The 22,504-nt window shown below is 50.7% G+C and overlaps 1 protein-coding gene across 2 annotated transcripts; it reads right to left on the bottom strand.

Annotated features, from left to right (window-relative positions):
* Positions 1-7,813: 7,813 nt before the first annotated feature.
* LOC126999025 (trithorax group protein osa-like) lies at positions 7,814-20,834 on the bottom strand. Of its 2 annotated transcripts, XM_050861355.1 has the most exons (3): positions 20,695-20,814; positions 20,481-20,540; positions 7,814-11,716 (listed from the first exon to the last, which is right to left on the bottom strand). In XM_050861355.1, the coding sequence occupies exon 3, from the start codon at positions 11,476-11,478 to the stop codon at positions 9,181-9,183; it is 2,298 nt and encodes a 765-aa protein (XP_050717312.1). In that variant the 5' UTR covers positions 11,479-11,716; positions 20,481-20,540; positions 20,695-20,814; the 3' UTR covers positions 7,814-9,180. The 2 variants fall into 2 exon arrangements, with proteins under 2 accessions (XP_050717312.1, XP_050717311.1); XM_050861354.1 differs by lacking the exon at positions 20,481-20,540 and having other exon boundaries at positions 20,695-20,834.
* Between the last annotated feature and the right edge of the window lie 1,670 nt (positions 20,835-22,504).

Genomic DNA, 22,504 nt, shown 5'->3' with positions numbered 1-22,504 from the left:
AGTTGGAATGTTTGCACGTTCGTGTAATTGTTTGTGTACAACAGTAAAATAGTTTTACACAACTATGTGATAAACAATGCCCGTGTTGAGAGTTTTAGAGTGGAAAGGACTTGATATAAAATATACGAACAAAAAATAAGATAATTAATTTATATAAAAAAGATACAAATTTTTTAATCAGCTGATGTATTCTTAGATTTTACTTAGCCTTGCAAGAGGAGCTCTTTTGCGGTTATTTCCGACCCTTCGTCCCCTCCCTTTACCGTTAGAAAAACAGTAGTCGTAGAGAAGTTTTCGGAATTCATAACACTTGTCATCCTTCGCTCTCCCTCTGTTGTGACGTGGCTCAACATGCACCTGAGAACCATCTCGGCTGTTTGCGTACAGGACGCCGCACGCACCCACAACCCTGCCTGTAAGTCACCTTTTACCTGGTTATGTCTGTCTCATAAACCTCATTTTACACCTTTTAAACTGTCTCTTACAGTTTTTCCCCACTCGTGTGCTCCATAAACCTTACTCACGTCTCCCTCATTTATCCGCGCCATCCATTTATAGACGTGCACCGAGCGTGGCCTCGCCCTGTCTGAGGCGGCAGCGATGTTACAAGTCTCTCAGGCCTTGTCGCGGGGCAAGAGATAGTCCTTGTGTTAAAGATTAAATTCTCCGACCATCTTGGCGTTCATGTCGAGAATCTTCATGCCATTCTATCATACTCTCCTCATTCTGAGCTCCGTATTCCGACTGAAGCATCGCAGTCCAAACTTAAATTCTACAACACAGTAAATTCACAATGTTCCCTATGCTTACATCCATTACACACAATACATATGCACCACTTTCTCCTGTTTTTTCCATTTCCATCTATTTCAAGATGCAGCGCAGAATGCTGCTTGTCAAGGACTCCCCATATATATAATTATTCTTACTTAGCCCAGACAGAAAAGGCAGTGTACACGCCATCAGTAGAAAATATCTTCACTTGATAGGCCAAAGAAACAAATAATTTAGCATTGTTGCTAACGCTCTTACATCTCGTCATGAAATACTCTTTTTTTTGCACTGATGATATATATAATTATGACATGGCCTGGCTGCAAGACAAAAGTCAACTCACGCCCCTGTATAACAGACCCGGACGGGAGAAGGAATATCACATGTCATCACCGGGATATAAATCCTGTAAGCCCAAGATGAAGCATAAATCAGTCCTGGGTCATGTATGTCAGATATTGAGGTGAAGATGGATTATCTCTGAATGGAGTGAGACAGGAGTAAATATGTCAAGTTTCATCGCGTGATATATCAAGTAGATTATAACTGGGATAATGCCTCACTATAATTTACAAATCGTTCTCTCATTAACGAATCACGACAATAGCTCAACAAACACTTTGGGTTAAAGACAAATCTAATTTCCTTCGAGTGAGGAGTGAGTGGGACAAATCCTCACATAAGATTCGTCCCTGGAAACATAACCTTTTGGCAAATGGAGTGGCGCGGCTTGGCTGACACCGTGTGCGGGGGTGTAAGCGAAGTAGGAGCACTAAGGATGATGTGGAGGTAAACAGGACGGAAGGATGGGGAGTAGGGTCGTAACTGGGGACGACAGGCAGACTCTGGAGGCTTGGTACTTAGTGGGGGAGACATCTTGTCGGAACTTAGGGACGTTATCGGAAACTTCTACCGGTCAGGGGAGGAGTGAGCTTGGAGTGGATGATGTAAGAAGTGTTTGGTGGGGCGCAGAACGCTGGAAGTGACGTGAGAACGTGACTCTAAACTAGAGAGAGGCGAGGGAGGAGGCAGGAGGAGGTGACGGGGAATAAGGGAACAAGAGAAAACGGCAGATTAGTCATGAAGTGCAGCAAGATATGGGAAAAGGATGTATTTATTTATTTATTTATTTATTTTTACAACAAAGAAGACAGCTCAAGGGCACAAAAAAAGGAAACAATAATGAAAAAAGATATACAGTTGGAGGGAAAGCTAAAGACTTAAGAGTTTTATGCATCAGGTAAACGTGTTGCGTGGAGAAAGGGGAAACTTAACCACCTGTGATATACCGCGAGGGGAACACGGGACGGGAGTGCATGGCAAGGAAGGCGAGGAAGTAGCTGCTCTCATGTCTCTCCTGTTGTCATGGCGTGGCAGGCGTGACGGCGTTGAAGTAGTGGAAGGAGTGAGGGTGACGCAGAGGGAGACAGGCTTCTGGTGGTCGGGAATCAAACCTTTGCAGCAGTGGACTCCCGGGACTTGACATTGGTGAATTTAGAGGCGCTCATAACGCTTACACACACACACACACACACACACACACACACACATCGAGAGAGAGAGAGAGAGAGAGAGAGAGAGAGAGAGAGAGAGAGAGAGAGAGAGAGAGAGAGAGAGAGAGAGAGAGAGAGAGAGAGAGAGAGAGAGAGAGAGAGAGAGAGAGAGGCGGATAGAGTAAATAGCTTTAAGATTGATACCGTTACCGACACCGAGGAGGTATAAACTTAAAACAAAATGATGGAGACAGAGACAGGAAAAGGCAATCGTCCCTGAAGCATCAAAGGAGGGAACACTTAGTCTGGGATGGTCATCAGAAGTAAGTAGAGATCATCATCATCATCATCATCATCACTCAGTATGAAGAGCCAAATGTCAGTTCACAAACGATGAAGGTAGTATAGTGGAATGTTCAGTAAATGTCTAAGGAAACCATCAAAGACATCACTCAGTATGTAAAACTAAAAACATGTGGACGCGAGACATAAAAACATACGAGCATAGAAAGTCCTTAGAAAACACTCTTCACACTATTTCTTTATTACATTATTACACGAACAACAGGAGGGAGTACAGTTTTTTTTAATATATTCAGTAAGCAAAAAACGAGAACGAATGAGTACACTTTTCACCTAACAACAGAAATGGCCTTGTTTGCACCCTTTAGTACCTCCATGCCTGCACCTGTTCACCCCTTCGCTCTTCCCTCTCAAAGCTCTCATTGTATCCTCGACTCGCCCGCTAACCACGCCAAGCAACCTTTTTCACTTACCGCTATTCTTCTCTTCTCACCGCCAAACACCTTAAGCGATGCACCGAAACAAGCAAATCTTCCCTCCTCCTTTCACGCGATGACAACTCCAGTCAAGCAAGTATAGAAAAGTGGTGATGGGAGGCAATGGTTGTGGTGATGATGATGGTGATGGTGGGGATAAGTGGCGAAGAGGTGAAGGTTGGGCTGTAGTGGAAAGATTATGTGGTGAAGGCTGAGGTTGATGAGGTTAGGATTTAGTGTTAGAAAACCAGACTTAATTTCCTTGTGTATCCTGTCCGTCCTTCCATCCTTCGATGTTTCCTTCCTCTCATCCGTCCGTCCGTTCTTTCTTCTGTCCTCCCTCAAATGTTCTCCTTAATTCAGTAAAAAAAACAACCTACAGCCCGTTACACACACACACACACACACACACGGACGGAGAGTTTTAATCGGATGATATTGCCAACTAAGCCACATCGATCAGATCCTCTTTTTTTTCCGTCCCGTATCAGCTGAGCGGCGGAGCGGGGCGGGGCGAGAAGGGGAGACGTGGTAGACGAGGGGAAAAGGTAGCGAGCGCCGGGGAAGGAAGAGGGGAGGTGGGAAAAGGGGAGAAGGGGGCGTGGCTGCTGGCTGTCTGTCTTCTTGACGTGCCGCTCTTGGTCCTGACCTTGAGACGACGCAAGAGCCAGCCAGCCCAGCGCCTTCACCTCCCCTCTCCCTCTGCTTGCTGAAAATGTTTGCCTGCGCGTAGTGTCTGGTTATTGGCGGTTGTGTGTGTGTGTGTGTGTGTGTGTGTGTGTGTGTGTGTGTGTGTTTTGTTAGTGGTGGTAGCAGAATAGGAAGAGGAATTCTGGTAGGAAATATAATTATTAATATTTATTTTGTTACTATTATAGTGATTAGCATCACCATCATCATTAATGTCTCTTTGTTCTACCTTTTAAGCACGATGGCATGGTTTTCCCTGACTTGCAGAGAGAGAGAGAGAGAGAGAGAGAGAGAGAGAGAGAGACGGGTAAACCACCTTTTTCACCACCTGCACCGCGTGACACAGCCAGAGGGCGGAGGAGTGGTCGCCGCGCCGCCACACACACCCAGGCGACACTCTCACCGGCGGGGCAGCGTGCAGCAGGGGGCGGGCCGTGACCTTGTGCCTTTCTGCTCGATACTGGTGACCCGGCCGCCAGGTGCGAGGTGGGGTGGAAACCTGACAGCATGTGCTCATGTCTCAGGCTAGGTCCACGTGGGCGCCGGGAGGGAGGGGTAGGGACAGGGATGCGTGGTGTTGACTTGGTGTAAGGAGAGGGCGGGGGTGCGTTGCCCTTGAACCCGGCCCTCACGTGACGCCCAAGCACCATTCACTGGCCTCACGCAGTCCCTGTTTTATGAGGCTCGTGAAGTAGGTCGCGGTGGAGTCCTGTGGAGGGTGCCATGAGGAGTAGCGGCGTGGCGTGTGGGGCATGGGAAGGGTGTGGGAGGAAGGTGACACGCGTAGGACAGTCGGCGTGGGCGGCAGCGTGGCCCGGCCTGTACTGTCTGGCTCATGGTGAGAGTAATGCAATCAGCACACACACACGCTGCTCTCTCCTCCACGCCCCCAGCCCCCGCCAGCCTCCTCCTCCTCTTCCTGCTTCTCTTTTTCCCCCGTGAACCAAGTTGTGTGATTCTCTCTCTCTCTCTCTCTCTCTCTCTCTTTTTTGTCTGCATTTCTCCCTTTCATTTTCTCTCTTCAGCCACTCCCCCCTCGCTCTCGCTCTTCCTTGTTTTCCCTGCACTTCTCCCTTTCATTTCCTCTTTTCAACCCTCCGCCTCTCTCTCTCTCTCTCTCTCTCTCTCACCTGCCGGAGAAAGATACTCTCATCCCCAGGAACAGAGTAGCATCAAAATATGGCGGGGCGGCGCGACGTGGCTTTAAAGGCAGCAGGTCCCTCGTGCTGGTGGGATGAATGGAGCTTCCCCGACTCTTTGTTTTGCTCTCTGCACCGGCTCTCAACCATCCACGCCCGCCAGCCCGGCATGAGGGGCAGGATTATCGCTATGACGCATGGGAAAACCCGCCAAGTTCATCCCCAAACACGCCCCTCCCTCCCTTGCCTCCCCACTTCACCCTCGCCCCTACCTTACTCATTGCGTGGCTGTGTATTTTCAGTGGCACCGTCTCCCCCATCTCCCTCACCCACCCACCCACCCACTAACCAACTTGCTCCGCCTTCCCCCCCTCTTCCTCTCTTTCTCTCGCCCTCTCCACGCGGTCGTGTTTATATGCACTTTGCTTGTTTGTTGTGGTTGACGTTATCTGCGTGGCGGTGAGCGACGCGGCAGGGCTGAGCACGCGGAGCTTAACCTGACGGCGACGAAAGGAGGATGAAGGCGCCGCGGCAGTCGTTCTCGTCCTCGCCCTCTGCCGTGAAGGTCAAGGCGGGGCACGCTGCTGCTGCTGGTCACGTTCAGGGCGCTGGTCAGGGCTGCCTTTGCCTTGGGGGTGGCGTAAGGTCATGCATGTAAGGGGTGGAATATACTAATGTTCCAAAATGTAATAATGATATCAATAATAATAATAATAATAATAATAATAATAATAATAATAATAATAAAACTAATAATAAAAATGGTATTGGGTTGTAGTAGAGATTTTGCTGCTGCTACGTGTAGTCGGGGGCGAGGTTTGGAGTTCGGTATTCTACCGCAATGTCTATTCATCCGGAGTAGACGACATTACTTACACTTCCGTGGTGGTCGGCGAGTAGCATGAGCACAGAACCCACGGGCAGGAAGGAAGGGCAGAAGGCCGGCAGCAGGCAGGTGGGAGGGCGGGGGGCTAAGCAGTGGCAGCAACAAGACCGAGCTGCCGAGATTCCTTAAAGCAGCAGGGAGGTTTGGAAGGCCAACGCAAGGAGGAACTCCAAAATCAATTGAAGTCTTCAGCCCGAGGAGGCCTGAAGCGCCTTGCCGCTCCCATCAGCCGCGGCAGTTTTGCCCCGTGCCGCCGCTCCCTCGTGGTTGTAAAAGAGGTGTTGACGGTGAGCCATTATTGCCTGTACTACATCCTTCCCAGACGGACTGAGGCTGAGGATAGGAAGTTTAGGGGAAGCCTTGAATGACTGTACACACGCTGAGAAAGATAATGTAATGTGTTGTAGTACAAAACGCGTGGCCGGAGGATGCCGGGATGCCTCTCATAGCAGAGCTCCAGGCGGTGACTCGGTACATTCCTGCGTGCGCGAGCTCAGCAGCTGAATCTTACACTGTCCACGTGGTCGCCTGCAGTAGTCTTCTCGCCATTGCTGGAAACTTGTCAGTTGCACAGCCAATGTATTGTCTACCAAATTCTTTTACAAGTGAGCCATGCCCCGGAGGGAGTGTCCGACAGGAGAGGACGCCCTTCGGGGCCTCAGGCAGATACTTACCACAAGTGCCAATTAGTGAGCGATACAAGGTCACTTTTTCCGCCCGTGATGAGGCAGCAGTATTAGCGACGGCCTGACCCTTGCGACCACTCGGCAAGCACATCGAGGTATATTATTGACCCCGCCGCAGCCGCCGCCATGGGCCTCAGGAACACCACCTTAAAGTTGTCATCATGAACTTTAATCAGTGTAACTTTTACTGGAAAGCCACGGAAAAAAAGTTTTTGCACTACTTCTGAACTCAGACATCGGATATATATATATATATATATATATATATAGATATATATATATATATATATATATATATATATATATATATATATATATATATATATATATACGTATATATATATATATATATAATATTTTTTTTTATTTTTTTATTTACTTTAGAGTTGGCTGTTTCGTCCTGCCGTGGGTCCTGGTGCCCTGCAGGTCAGCATGCAACAAGTAAAGCACGAAAGCCGCCCGCCACCACGGCCCGGCACGCGATATTTAAGGCGCGGCGGGACCTGCCTATTTATTACCACAGTATTCTGTTGCTCTTTTACTTAATACTTGCATTTCTCATAGTTTGTCTGAAGTTGGAAAGTTGAAAGGAACAGCAACAGTTACGCGGCATTTGAACACTGTGCTCTTACATCGTCTTATCGCGTGTCTAGGAAACCACGAGGCGGCGGTGGATTAATTAAGTACTTGAGTCAAGTTGTGGTGCGCCGCGAGGACCCGCGGACCAGACAGCCCTCCAGGACACTCCGCCCTCACCCGTATTTCAGGGTATGACGACACGGCTCTAAACTTCAGCACTTCATTTCCTAACACTTCCCAAGCAGTGACGTCAGCTTACAGTCATAACAGATGACAGTACGCGCCGCATCATGCCAGCCGCTCCTCAGCACGACTCGACGATGTGCTTTCCCTTCTCACTCCTTTCCTTGTTCGACTCCGATATTTTCTTGGTTATTTACATTGTCTCAGGAGTACGCATGTGTGTGTGTGTGTGTGTGTGTGTGTGAGAGAGAGAGAGAGAGAGAGAGAGAGAGAGAGAGAGAGAGAGAGAGAGAGAGAGAGAGAGAGAGAGAGAGAGAGAGAGAGAGAGGTATCCATTCTGGACTTACTGGAAAAAAAATCTTGAAAAGCAGTACAACAAAGGCTTAGTTTCATAAGTTCTGAGTTCCCATAATCACCAGTAAGCAGAATAACATTGTTGGTAGTGGCAGACGGGCACGTGGGCTACCTGCCGTGCCTGCCTGGACACTGCAGTGTTCTGGGTAGCGCCTCCCCGCCGCCGCTTCAACCTTGATGGCGTGTGTTTGGTGCCCGAGAGGCCTGTTAAGGGCGTGTAGCGCCAGGAGGAAGGGTACACCAAAGAAAGTTACAAAAACTAGTCTTTATTCTTAAAAAGAATTCTAAAATCCGTAACACAAATGTCATTATTAATGTCTAAATTGAATATCACTAAGGTCTAGATTTGAGTTTCATTATCATAACATTAACGGTAATGATATACAGGGTGCCCCTCGGTATCCACAACGTAACTTGAATACAACCTTAGGCAGAAAACAGAACATAAGTGTCGAATAGCATCATTGTCTTTCTCACATTCCAGGCCAATGAGGTAGACCAATCATCAGGCTCGCTGCGGCAAGCACTCAAAATTCACAAATTTGGGGATCATAATTATTTCAAGACAATTGATAACAGTATAAAAAAATTAAATTACACTGAGGTAACTCGTGTTTCTTTGCGTGTAACCGTTGCCCAGGGCGAGTAGACAGCTAATCATGTAAGAGTCACCCGGGGCGAGTACACAGCTAATCATGTAAAAATAACAATAGCCAAAAATGGCCACAAGCATCTGATCGAATTAAGAAGAGGCGAGCAGAACCCTCACACCGTAAATGCTGCACCTCCGGCGCCACATCACACCAAGTAGCATATTATCACTTTGCATAAGACTAACCCTGTTAGGTTTTGTGCATAAGTTTTTGACACATGCTTGAGGTATTCCGAGTATTCTGAGGTATTGTTCATGTAACCGTTTTTTCTGCTGTTGGTGTCCGAGTGCAGACGGGCGCTCCACCACAACCCTCACTCCCACCCCGCAGGGCCGGGCACTGCTCTCGCCTCCTCTTGACGCGCTGCACTGTATACATGTCCGTCTGTGTGTGGGCCGAAGGATTGGTGCGGGTCACAGGTGGAGAGAAGGAGGAGGAGTAGGGTGCCCACCAGGTCAGCGAAGGGGAGGGAAGGGAGGGGAGAAGGGAGGGAAAAAAGGGTGCTGTGACAGGCAAAGGTGAGGCACGTGCGGGGAGGCGAAGGTGAGGCGGGTCGAGTAGCAGGTGAGAGGATGAGGGTCGTGGCGGCCACAACAATACTGATACAGGTAAGTTCACTTTCCTGCACACTGGCGGCCACGATCCTCTGAGCGGGTGTGTTTCACAGTAGGAGGAGGACACGATGCGAGGTAACGGAGGCCTCAGGCACGGAACGCGAGGCACGGAGCCGGGCCGGGGCGACTCCGGCCACCCGGCTGGGCGGCGGAGTCAGTATGGCACAGGGGTGGCCGCCCGCGGCATGGAATGTTGGCGCGGTATCACAGGGCGGCGGAAGCCGCGTGAGGTAGATGTGGGGCGTGGCGGCCACAGGAACTCAGCACCGGCGGAAGACGGGCGCGGCGTGCGCGGCCAGGTCACCCACAGGGGTCATGCCGCCCACTCCGGGGCCACAGCTAGGCCGTCATCAGTAAACGGGCGGGGCCACAACATGGGGAGGGTGGCCTGGGTGACCCGGAGGGCCGTGGCCCGGGTGGCCCATTGCTCCATGTGGAACCCCGGGGCGGTGGCCCGGATGGTGCCCTGGGAAGCCTGGTGGCGCATGGCTGATGGCCGGTCCCTGGGGTGGGTGGGAGGGAGCGGCGGTGGCAGCCATGGCCTTCTTGCGGTGCGTCTGGAAGTGCTTGAGCATGTGGTCCTTGCGGATGAACCCCTTGCCGCACTGCTCGCACGTGAAGGGCTTCTCGCCGGTGTGGAGGCACATGTGGCGGCGCAGGTCCGTCTTGTGGTTGAACTGCTTGGGGCACACCTCGCATTTGTACGGCTTGTCGCCCGCGTGCTTGTTCTGGTGGTCACTGAAGGCGAGCTCGTCAGGGAAACGTTTACCACAGGTGCCACACTTGAAGGGCTTCTCCCCCTCGTGGTAGGTGGTGCGGTGTTGGGTCAGGTAACACATGCGGTTGAAAAGTTTGCCACAGTCTTGACACCTGAAGGTACCCTCGCCTGTGGTCACGCTGCTGGTTGTGCCGCCCGACTCGCTGGAGTCCATGGAAGCCTCGGAACCAGTGTCTCCTCCCGCAGGTTCCGGGGAGCGCGAGCCCCCACCTGACCCGCTTTCACTATCCAGCTTGAAATTGTTGAATCCATCCAGGCTTTGCCCGGGGTATTCACTCATTGAATGAAACCCCGGGCCCTGGTGGCCCCCCTGCGTCTGATAACCACCAAAATTGTTGTTCCCGCTGCCTGGATAAAAAGGCGGCCCGCCCCCCATAGAGACGGGAGGCTGACCGCCAAACCCTGCCGGGTTAGTGCTGAAGTGGCCGTGGTATAACGTCGGTGCCGTAGGGGGCTGTTCACCCCCTAGAAAGTGCGGCGCCTGACTAAACTGCGGCGGAGGGTGGAGCCCTTGGGAGGGCCCAGGTACCCCGGGGGGCTGGTACCCCGAGATGGAGGTGGGCGGGGGGTTGTAGGCAGGTGGAGGCTGCTGCATTGTCGGAGGCGGAGGGGTTTCCAGGGCGTCCGTGGCCGACAGGTTGCTCTCCTCGTCCTGGCTGGAGATGTTGGAGGCTTCACCAATGCTTTTGGCACCCGGAGAGAGAATTGGTGGGCGGGTGGGGTCAGGGGTGGAGCGGGAAGCGTTGTTGCCGTTGAGTTTGGTCATATTCTTATGCAGGGTCGTGTTGTAGTGTCGCTTCAGGTGTCCATGGCTCGTAAACCACTTATTGCAGTCCTCACATTTGAAGCTTTTCGGCCTTTTAACGTTAGAGGCGAACTCTGAAGGTGGAGCTGTTTCCCGCGGCGATGGAGGAGGAGCCCCGAACACGCTGCTGGGGCTGGTCATGGCCTGGGGGGCTGTTGCCAGGCCCTGTGGGTGGTAGCCCCCGATGCCGCCCCCACCTCCCGAGAGGAAGGAGCTGCTTCCCCCCAGCGGTGGGATGTGTTGTGGTGGAGGTGGAGGGCCCGGCGGGAAACCAGGCTGCTGCATGGGCGGGAGGCTTCCCATAGGCATTCCACTCGGAGCGGGGAACTGCTCATGGGGCCGCCACATGGGAGGGAGAGGCCCTGACTGAGGCTGGGGCGGCTGCGACACAGCGCTGCTGCCCAGCACCTTTTGGGAGTCTAGGTCGAGGATCTCTGGCGTGTCGGTTGTGGACATCTCCTCCTTTATGTCGGGGGGCGGGTTCCCAGGCGAGGGCGTGGGCGCCGGGGATCGACCCATGTACGGGTGGAACCTAGGCGCCGTGGCCGGCCCGCGCCCATAGAAGCCATCGTCAAAGCCCCCGTTGAGGAAGCCCAGCTGGTACCCGGGGAACTGTTGCGGCTGCTGCTGGTGGTGCTGCTGCTGGCCGTAGTCGGGGTAGAAGCCTCCAGGTGACTGCTGGGGGAACCCAACAGAGATGCCATGTCCAGAGGGTGGTCCCTGTGGCACAACCACTCCCCCTTGAGGGGACTGGAGTCCAGGGGACATCTTGTACTCGTACTGCATCGGAGAAGGAGCGGTGAAGGCGCTGGAGCTGACGCCCGTGTTAACACTCTGCACTGAACTACTCACAAGTCCTCCGTCCCCGCTACCCACTCCCAGGGGCGTAAGTTCACCACCCTGTCCGGGGGAGGGCGCCGGAGCACCACCCTCACGCCCACGTTCGTCACTTCCCATCCACATGTTCATTAAGTTTTCCTTGTGATACTGAAGGTGCACTTCGAGGGACCGCGCGCTCTCGAAGTACAAGCCGCAGTCCTTGCAGTGGTGCGACCCACTCGCCATGGCTAGCTACGTCCCGCAGGGACCCGGCCTCGCCCCGCTCCTGGCCGGATCATCACTAAGAGGTGACGGTTGCACGTGTCAAAGAGAGGATGAGGACGACTGAGTGGGAGCGACAAACACACGTGCGCTCTCGGCGGGCGCTGCCTCCGTTTTGGCGCGCTCACGGCCCAGCACTGAGCTCCACCGTTTTCTGTGAGTCGGCCTAAGCTGGCGGCCGCTGCTCCCAAGGACACCTGACCTGCACGGGGAGAAACACGCCGTCACTATTTACGTCAACATCACTACTTTAATAATAAAAAACACACAAACACACACACACACACACACACACACACCCGCCATGCTGCCGGGGCCAGCTGGTGACGGATGTTTAGACGCCCACGGTGAAGGTGCTGCCGCAGCCCCGCCAACCCCCGCCCCGTGTGTGTGTGTGTGTCTGTGTGTGTGTGAGAGAGAGAGAGAGAGAGAGAGAGAGAGAGAGAGTGGTGTATCTGTAGAATGATTATCGAAAGTTGTTAGTTTTAGAAAAGACCTATCTAAATTTATCTATATTCTCTACACACACACACACACACACACACACACACACACACACACACATATATATGTATATATATATATATATATATATATATATATATATATATATATATATATATATATATATATATCAAATATCAACTGTTTACCTTAAAATATTATCTATTTATTACTCATTCATGGACGCATCGCAGGCTATCGAAAGAATCACTCCGTGCCCGCAGCACTAAGCCCTCGTGGTGGTCGCCAGTACAGTGTTCCGTTATGCTGCTGATAAGTGATGACGTCTCGCCAGGTATTCTATGGGCCCAATATATATATATATATATATATATATATATATATATATATATATATATATATATATATATATATATATATATATATATATATATATATATATATATATATATATATATATATATATATATAAAGTAAATAATCATGTAGACACATGCCTTCCCTGTGAGCGAGGGTGAGGCACTCCTGGCGTGAGCGTCCCCCGCCGCCGCCGGCGCCGCCCCGCCGATGCTCAGCCCGAGGCGCCGGGGCCGCCTGGAGGAGGCAGCACCAAGCGAGGTAGTTGATTCCCTTTGGTCATTCTCGGAAGGTCCCAAATTCAGTCACGTGGTTTGGACGCAGGCGAGGGGTTGCCACACATCGACAGCCGCTGCACCCCGTGGCCTCCCTCCTGCTCTCACCACTTGCAGGCTAAGCGGATGGAAAGAAAAAAACGCGAGCGTGTGTGGTAGTGCCCAGGAGGGGTGCCCGCGTGCGTGCTGCTGGGTGGGGGAGATGCTGGCGGCGAGCAGGCAAACGAGGAAAGTCTACGGACAACGGTGAGGTTTGGCAACAGTGAGTGAGGGCCATCCTAAAAAATGGCTTCAGTAGACATGGGTTGTCCCCGTCAAGAGAAGGTATCGGCGAGGCGTCGGGACTCGGGCTCGTCTGAAGGGCACCGATGGCGACTTGTCCGTGTTGGTTTCCAATGTGGCCGTGCGAGTTATTTCCTCTCGGTTCTGGGCGCGGATCCCGGTGAAACATGGGACCTTAAGGTGAAATATGGCAACATCGCCCTGTTATTGGCAGAAGGTGCCTTGAGATGCATCGATCACTCCATATGACCCCTCGGCCTCCTCGCACAAGGGCGAGAATGGGATGTCGTGCGGCACAGAAAATAAATAACAACCTATACCCCACATTTTGTAACTCCGGGCTCGTCTTAAAATGTATTTATTAGCTGGACATCCGAGACCGACAAAGATAGAATTTTGTGTAGTAACTCAGCCGAGCATAATTTATAATGGACGTCTCTCTAATCACCGACATTCCTACACTTGAGACTGCCACTTAGCACCTATATATGGGATTATTTCATACATTTTTGGGAGTGTTTATGGGAGATACGGGTGTCGATACCGGAATACAACAGCTCGTCAGCGCATAACTTCAAGGCGGCCGTTAGTCAATGGTGGAAAAAGGCCAGACGTTACGAGATAGAACTCGCCCATCCATTACCCGTAAATGTGGCCGTATAATGAACTACACGGAATTTGGCGTTTACACCACCTGAAGCTCCACGGAGGGCGATGTGTGCCTCGTTATTTTCCTCCCCGGTATTTCAGCAGCAAGGTGGAGAAACACGCGGCCTTTGAGAGCGGGAAAAATATAAGTTACCCACACCCCCCAGAGAGACGCGCTATTTATTACCCCGGGACAAACGTACGTTCCCCGGGACAATTTATCGCGATTGACTTGTCTCCCCCTTGATGGGAACCCAGTTATAAGCCTCACGCCGGGTATTTTGGGAAAGCAGTGAGAGGCAGCAGGAGACCACGCGTGTAGGACTGGCCAGCAGCAGGGAGCGTCTCCAGTAACCCCTGCGGCGGGCTTTTGGCGGCACGGCACTCCTCCTCTCCTTCCCCTGCGACGGAGGAAAAACGTAAACAGTCTCTAGCGCTTGTTTACGTAACGCAGGTGTCTCCTGGGGCTGAGAGCAGAAGACAGTGGGGTCGCAACAGTGTAGAAGAGGATAAATGGGGGTATGAGACCGAGATAGGGCAATTAGGACACGAAGAGGAGGATTAATGAGAGCCTAGGGACGAGGTGGGAAAGCGGGAAGGAACAAGGGGGATACACGTGCCGTCGGGTTGGAGAAGGAAGGGAAAAGGAAAGATAGGAGGAGAGAAAAAGACGAGAGAGGAAGCTCAAGGCAGATGCACATAGGCCTAGGAGGTGAGGAGAAGATATGTCACGGAGGGGAGGAACTGCCTGGAGGTGGCGACGGACGCGTCATAAACTGGACTCCAGGGAAGTCAAGATAGCCCATCTCCCGCCAAGTCCTCGCCAGCCAGCCCCATTTTATAGCCCGTCCTTACAATTGGTTGAAAACAATATCTGCCATTCGACGCACACCATAAACTCGGTTGACAACTGTGTGTGATTTTTATTTTTTTCTTCTGCAGAACTGATTGAAAAGGGCCAGCGTGGGAAAGCTTCTAAATGGAAGCGCTGCGGCATTTACATGTGAAGGGCTCAAAGCTCTTGAATTACCAGCGTGTGAGTCGGGAGGAGCCGAGTTGTAACGTGCGTCGGGACAGTCGGTGTGTCTGTGCGGCGCCGAACTGGTAGAGAGAGGTTGGCGGGAAGCATGGCGGCGACCGATGGAAGCGACCATGCCGGGTAACAAGGCGTCCGCAGCGAGACACGTGAGATGATGTCATTGTAAGCCAGCAGGTGAAATATACTGGTACTTTTGGGAACAAGACAGGCGATAGAAAAACATACTTTAAAATGTGTTATTTCATGTTATTTTCTTAAGGCGGAGGATTATGACCGCGGTGTTAGGACGTGAGGCTTTCACCCGGCAACCTCACGGACGAGCACGCACGCACACCACGTGAGCGAGCACCACGCAGCGACTCCGATCATTCCTTGCGTATGTGAAGCGTTACGCATCCTATCTCGTCACGCACGAATGCAGCGATAGCAAAAAAAAAAGTTCCCTTTTGCTTATAAAATACTTACGGTCACGCTCCAAAATATGATAAAATTGTCTATGGCTGTAACGAGGTGCGTGTATCGCAAGGCAGATGCCGTAACGAGATAATTCAGACACTGAGGGTGTGGAGATAGTTTCTTTTACATGTTCCAGTATACTTTGTTATATTTATTTATTTCTTATAAATTTTTAATGATGAAAATACCTTTGCACTGACTTCAAACTCATGATCACAGCTCTGCATATCAAACTCTAAGGCATTTACACATCCAATTACACGCGTTATCCACATGGTGATTACATACGTGTCTTGGCGAGAGACTTTATCGCGCCCGGCTCCCACTTAGCGCAGGTCAAGCGGGCAAAACGAACAGACAGCTTTAGGCGCAGGTTAGATAATTACCTGAACGAGAACGGCCGCATGCGAGCCAGCGAGGGGTCAGTGGGCCTCCCGCAGCCACCCTTGTTCTCCGTTCTCGCGGGAAATGGTTGAATAATGAGAAGGCGATGTTTTGGGTCCGCGTTGGAGAGAGAGAGAGAGAGAGAGAGAGAGAGAGAGAGAGAGAGAGAGAGAGAGAGAGAGAGAGAGAGAGAGAGAGAGATCAACGCACGAAAAAAAGATACGAGAAGAGTAACAAAGAGAGAGAGAGAGAGAGAGAGAGAGAGAGAGAGAGAGAGAGAGAGAGAGAGTGGAGAGGAGAAAAAAAGGACGAGGAGGAGGAAAGAGGAAAAAATAATCCCTCGAACTTCAATCCATCACCTGACCAAGATCGCCGCCCATTACCATCCCCCTCCCCCCCTGTCCTTTCCCTTCCATTCCCCCTTCCCACTCCACGATCCGGGTCGGCTGTGGGTGAATGGGGAGGGGTAGGGGGGAAGGGGGGGGAGGGCGGGCTCCATACCTGCGTCCATATAAACAATTCGCCCGTCTAGGGAAGTGTATGTCGCGTCTCAAGATGATTAGCGATAGGTCGTGTGTTTATGCATGTGTGTGTGTGTTGTTTGTGCGTTACTCTCTCTCTCTCTCTGACCTCACGTTCTCTCAGCATGGGGCTTGACCTCAGTTAACAAGGGCGTAGAGGAGGAGGTCACGCCTGTTTACACTTCCACCCACCACGCAGGGACAGGTAGACGTGGGAGTGTTGTAGTAGTACTGGTGGTGGTGGTGGACTGGTGGTAGTGATTGTAGTAGTAGTAACAGTAGTAGCAGTAGTAGATGGGGCAGCAACAAGAGCAGCGACAGCAAAATTAGTAACATTAGCAGTAGTAACAAGTAATAGTAGTAGTAGTGGTAGTGTTGCAGTAGTAGTAGTAGTAGTAGTAGTAGTAGTAGTAGTAGTAGTAGTAGATGGGGCAGCAACATGAACAGCGACAGCAAAAGTAGTAACATCAGCAGCAGTAACAAGTAATAGTAGTAGTAGTGGTAGTGTAGTAGTAGTAGTAATAGTAGTAGTAGTAGTAGCAGCAGCAGCAGCAGTAGCAGTAGTAGTAGTAGTAGTAGTAGTAATAGTAGTAGTAGTAGCAGCAGCAGTAGCAGTATTAGTAGTAGTAGTAGTAGTAGTAGCAGTAGTAGTAGTAGTAATAGCAGTAGTAGTAGATCAACAACAGTTACAACAAAAGGACGAAGTAGAAGCAGCAGCATGAACAGCAACAGCAGCACAGCAACTTCAGAAGTAGTAGTGACATTACAGCAGCAACAACAGTGATAGTATACATATAGCAATAGTAGTAGAAGTAGTAGTAGTAATTTTAGTATTACTTTCATATTGAACAAAAACATAAATCATTACTCCCCCATCTGATCTACTAAAATGTAAGGCATAGGTTCAAGCCGCCGAAGTAAGGTCCCAATCTTTAGTCAGGGAGCACAGTGCGAGGTTAGGTGAGAGTAAATCATAGTGAGAGTTCATGGCGTAGCAGATAATGTAGCATCAGGTCATGTTAAACAGCGAAGCAGCAATAGTTTAGAATTAAGCATTTTGTCTTCAGTTGTGTTAACCAATCTTTGCCTCAGTGTTAGTTTAGCGTGGTGTGGGTTGTTTTCTTGACATATTTTCTTGACCTCTCTCTTAGCTACTCATCTTTACCTTCTTTTTTTAGGAGCATTAGTTAGCGTTTTTATTTTATGTTTATTCATGCCCAAGAGCTGCTTCCTTTACATAAAAAAAATATATCCGCGTGTAAGTGTTGCATCCACCTCAGACCGATCAAGCAAATATACATAATGCCCTATCATTGGACGGCTGCCTACCTTTCGTTTTGATAGAAGCGGCTTTAGTGTTTACTTTGTTATACCGGTGAAGTGTTGTAGTGTCGGGAGTCCTTCGTCGGGTTCACAGTTCCTCACACGTTCCTCGACCTGGGCCTCGTTTTGTTTCCAAGGCAGAATAGAGACTGACAGCATCCGAAAGTAAACAGTCGCAAGGTCATATATTCTTAAACATTTCGGCGCCCAAGCACACATATTTGTCTAGGCTCTCGTAGGAGTTTTGGGCATTTCCAGGGGTAGTTTTATGACCCTGATGGTAGTGTGACCCTTCTTCTGTACCATGAACATCAAGACTCATTAAAACCCGATTGATTCCCTTTTAGGCCTTTGGAAACAGTTGTTGTGGGAAGCGGTAGCGTTTGAAAACACCGACTTTAGCTCCACTGAGTCACCTGCATCTGTCACCTGCTCCGTATTCATAGTCATCGTGACACACACACACACACACACACACACACACACACACACACACACACACACACACACACACACACGGAAACTCCCACAAACACAGAATTTCGTCGGATGCCACGAGCTAATTAATTCTTGGATGAAAGGAAGGAAGGGAAAAGTATAAAAATAAGGTCCTAATCCTCACAGTGAAATTACCAAGCTAATCCTAATCCTGCTGACGGGAATAATCCTCCTTAGCCGCCTCCTCCTCCTCGTCCCTCCTCCTACACACCCGGCCTGCTTCCCTCTCTCCCTTCCTCTTCTGCCGTCATTATCACCATCATCCAAAACGCAGTGGAATTATCTCCGGGGCGGGTGGGGTGTCGTTGTGCATCCCCCCGGCAGGTGAGCGCCCCGCCCCGCCCCTCTCCGCCTCGGCCCCCTTAGCAGGTCTGCACCGGCCGTAAACACTGGACGTAATCAACCCAGCAGCATCCTTACGCTCGACCCCGAATATTTACCGTAATCCACCTTATCTGAGCCGTATAATTTGCGTATCTCCTCATCTCATGTCGAGCGGGTGACGCCAACTACACGTGAGAGAGAGAGAGAGAGAGAGAGAGAGAGTGTGTGTGTGTGTGTGTGTGTGTGTGTGTGTGTGTGTGGGCCGACCGGCGTTATGCAATGTGTGTGTGTATGTGTGTATGAGAGAGAGAGAGAGAGAGAGAGAGAGAGAGAGAGAGAGAGAGAGAGAGAGAGAGAGAGAGAGAGAGAGAGAGTTATAGCTGTGGCGGATGATGAAAAGGGTTGTGGTGATGGTGAAGATGATGTTGGTGATGATCGTGATAAAGGTAAGCTGTGAGATGTATTGCCCCCTATCCCCCTCCTCTCTCTCTCTCTCTCTCTCTCTCGTAAAAATGGTGTAAGGCCGCTGCTGGCAAAACGCAGACGAAGAATAAACAGCGAGAGGGAGCACTGCCAGACGGATGGTGATGGCGGCGGAGGCGGCGGTGGTTGTGGTGGTGGTGATAGCTGTATATAGTGGTGGTGGTGATGGTGGTGGTGATGGTGATGATAGTAGTGGTAATGATGTTGATATTGTAAAGAATGACGGTAGTGGAAGGCAAACTAACCGGAGGAGCAGTAATGTTTGAAGTAGTGGTAGAAGTAGTAGTAGTAGTAGTAGTAGTGGTAGTAGTAGTAGTAGTAGTGGTAGAAGTAGTAGTAGTAGTAGTAGTAGTGGTAGAAGTAGTAGTAGTAGTGGTAGAAGTAATAGTGGTGGTGGTGGTGGTGGTGGTGTTAGTGGCCGAGCGTTCGTTGTTCGTCTATACCACCACCATCGCCGCCGCACCTCCCACATTCTCTCCCTCCCTCCCCTTTTCCTTCCCATACCTCCTCCCATACCGGCCTCCCATACACTCCTCCAGCCAAGACAGGCAAGCGAAGGGCAGACTACAGCAAACTGAACGCCTTGCCTAACCTCGCCTTTCCCCTTGTCTTCGTCTTATTCACTTCCTCCTCCGCCTTCTATATTTCCGCGTTAAGTGAGAACGCTTCCCCTGACAGGTTGGATTATTTATCGGCCTCGAGAAAGCAAAGGTAAATATTAATTTCTGCGCGCCACGGAGCATCTGGGTTACCTGCCCAAGCGGTGTTCGGGAACTTAGGATGATCATTTTTACGGTTAAAGTGAACGGTTGCTTCTTGACGTGTTGCCATACCGAGGAGAGAGAGAGAGAGAGAGAGAGAGAGAGAGAGAGAGAGAGAGAGAGAGAGAGAGAGAGAGAGAGAGAGAATGTTAAGAATAATGATGAGAAAAATAATAATAATAATAATAACAAAATAATAATAGCAATAATAATAATATGCTCGGGATTATGTATGTAACGTAGGGATGTCCGTCATTGTCTTTCTGCACACGTCATTGTGTTCCCGTCGGCAGCTATTAGTGCTGATTGTAGTTACCACTCCTTCCTCCGGACGGCGGCGTGCGGTGGGCTGCCCTTCCGCTCCTGGCGCAGCACAAAAAGCGCCTCCACCGCGAGCAAACACCACCAAGACTCCTAAATAGCACAAACTCCTTCGTCAGTCGCCGCAACCTTCAACGTCACGCTGATTCTACATTGCGATCAGGAAGTGCCTCATCCCGCCTCCCCTTCCCCTTTATCTCCAGCACCGCCGTGACTCCATGCCGCACCTCCGCCGCCCCAGCAGCAGCCTCTTGCACAAGGCCCTTTACACGCGGGCAGTGTGTGTCGTCCAGCCTAATTACCTTAGGGAAGGCCTGAGAACTGATGCTGCAGCAATAGACAATCATGTTAAACAGGAAGCGAGTAAATACCGCTGCTGATTGGGTGTTCCCTGCCTAGTTCAGGGCCGCACCGCCTGCTGGCTGGCCCGCGTGGACCACAACAGTTGTATTCTTCACTTTTTCTCCCTACCTGACGATTCTCACTCTTTATGCCCTCGTGCTGCCTCTTAATAATCAGCCTTCCATCCAGGGCCGGCAGCGGAAGTCCTGCAGGAAGGCTGAGCGAAGTGTACAGCGTTGCATCACTGGTGGCGCTCACAGTGATTGTCTGTCAGGCTTGTCAGAGGAAGTAGGTTTGCTTCCCAGGAGCGGCATGTCTCATTTTGTCCAGCACTAACAACGGAGCTCGTAAAATAAGCGACGTTAGTTCCGTCTGCCGCGCACCGTCACGCCTCGAGTTGTGCGTCTCCAGGGGGAGTCGGATGTCGGCCTTGAAGTTGGGTGGAGTGTATAAAATATATAAAAATATTAATTATCATATATGTAACCTTCAAGTGAGACGCACGTGGCTGCAGGCGAAGAACTCTCCTTGAGGTCGTAATATCCAACTGTCGGCACAAAGAGAGATGCACTTGTAACTTCTTCCCTCGCGGATCTATGCGTGTAAACTCGTGTGTACAAAACCATACAACATTCTCAGTGAACAGCGAAGAGTATCACAATATCACAACACCACCAACACGTAACTCGTATGCTGCCTACCTGCAGGGTGTGCAGTGTGTTAAAAGTCTCACTCAAGTCTCAAGTGTTCCGAGTCAGCAACACCACGGACAGAGAGAACAGCCAGACTGCCAGAGCCACTCGTGTGCGCCCGACCACTACCACTGCCTCTCTCGGTTTCAACTTTGAACTGGTCAGCGCTAAAGAGGAAGAAGGGAGGCTGGGGACCGGGAGGGAGGGATTGAGAGCCGACGGAGAGGGTATGGTGGGAAGGTGGGAGGGGGGGCGAAGAGAGAGAGAGAGAGAGAGAGAGAGAGAGAGAGAGAGAGAGAGAGAGAGAGAGAGAGATCGCAGAGGTGCCAGAAAGGAAATAAACTTTGCTTCTCTTCCGGTTGGCTTTTCAGTGCTTATTCCGGGCAAGATGTCGTGGCTTTCCCGAGAAGCAGGACGGGATGGAAGTGTGGCGGTAATCACGGCCCGTGTAGGCGGCTGTGTGGCGCGGGGAAGATGACTTATTGATTGGCCCAAGCAGGCTCGGTCACGCCTGGCAACCTCCTCTCGCTGCCCATCAATTCGCGAACGATTCTGGGCCCTGACCATAGATGTCCGTCGGTCATCTCTGCTGAGGCGCTGTTGTGCTGCTGCTGCTGCTGCGGACCACGGCGAGCGAGGAGGGAGGAAAGCTGCGCATTGCGATGTGAATAAAGTTGATTTTTCCCTTGTATCACGGGGCAGCGCTGAGCAGGTAGCAAGGTATTACGGCGAGGCTGATAACCGTGAAGAAAGTAGAGACGCTCCCTCGCTGGTTTGTTTACGCGGCCGGCTGCTGGCAAGGATCGGTAGGCTGTGACGTCAGGAAGGAAGGGCCAGCCAGCAGCAGGACGACGAGGAGGGGGAGGATGAAGTGTTTGAAACAGAACGAAATGAGTGAAATGCTTGGGAGAGTGAAGGGGCCAGAGAGAGAGAGAGAGAGAGAGAGAGAGAGAGAGAGAGAGAGAGAGAGAGAATGAACGATGAGGGAGAAGGAGGAGGAGGAGGAAGAGGGAAGGTCGTGATGGATGAAATAACGGAAAAATAAATAGGGAAACGTGAGTCATGAAGTAAATGGAGATGAAAAGGAGAATGAGAAGCACAACGCGGCGTAACGTGAATAGGAGCGAGTCGAGAGGAGGAAAGATAAATGCAAGAACCAAAGAATAGTGAAACAGAAAAGAAGAAATAACGAATGCTGACTAGGGAAAAAAAATGTGGAATAATACATACACAACAGAGAGAGAGAGAGAGAGAGAGAGAGAGAGAGAGAGAGAGAGAGAGAGAGAGAGAGAGAGAGAGAGAGAGAGAGAGAGAGAGAGAGAGAGAGAGAGAGAGAGAGGAACCACGTGGATGATGTTGTGAAAGAGAAAGAGAGGAGGAGGAGGAAGAAAAAAGGAGCAAAAGAAGGCGGCCACGGTAAGACAGGAAGGAGGGAAATATCTGACAACGAGAATGGCGGGGGGTTGGGACACAGGGAGGAGATGGGGGAGAGAGAGAGAGAGAGAGAGAGAGAGAGAGAGAGAGAGAGAGAGAGAGAGAGAGAGAGAGATGGGGGTTGGGGGGTGGTAGAGGAGTAGGAGGAAGAGCAGAAGGAGGCGAGGAGGAGGAAGATAAACGTAGAATACAAGAAGATGGCTCTGCGTGTTTGTCCCTGCCTGCAGTATATATATTAAATTACAAACGTTACACACATAGTTATAATAGAAACGTTACACACATAGTTATATTACAAACGTTCACACACATAGTTATAATGGAAACGTTACACACATATTAGAAACGTTACGCACATACACACTTATTTTGCCTTCACATATAT

The sequence above is a fragment of the Eriocheir sinensis genome, chromosome 15, assembly GCF_024679095.1.
Source record: "Eriocheir sinensis breed Jianghai 21 chromosome 15, ASM2467909v1, whole genome shotgun sequence".
NCBI classification, from domain to species: domain Eukaryota; kingdom Metazoa; phylum Arthropoda; class Malacostraca; order Decapoda; family Varunidae; genus Eriocheir; species Eriocheir sinensis.
This window is presented reverse-complemented; position numbering and strand designations above follow the sequence as displayed.

What these genes read in the sequence shown, in the direction of transcription:
- LOC126999025 (XM_050861354.1), bottom strand. Translation starts at nt 11,478, where the DNA reads ATGGCGAGTGGGTCGCACCACTGCAAGGACTGCGGCTTGTACTTCGAG.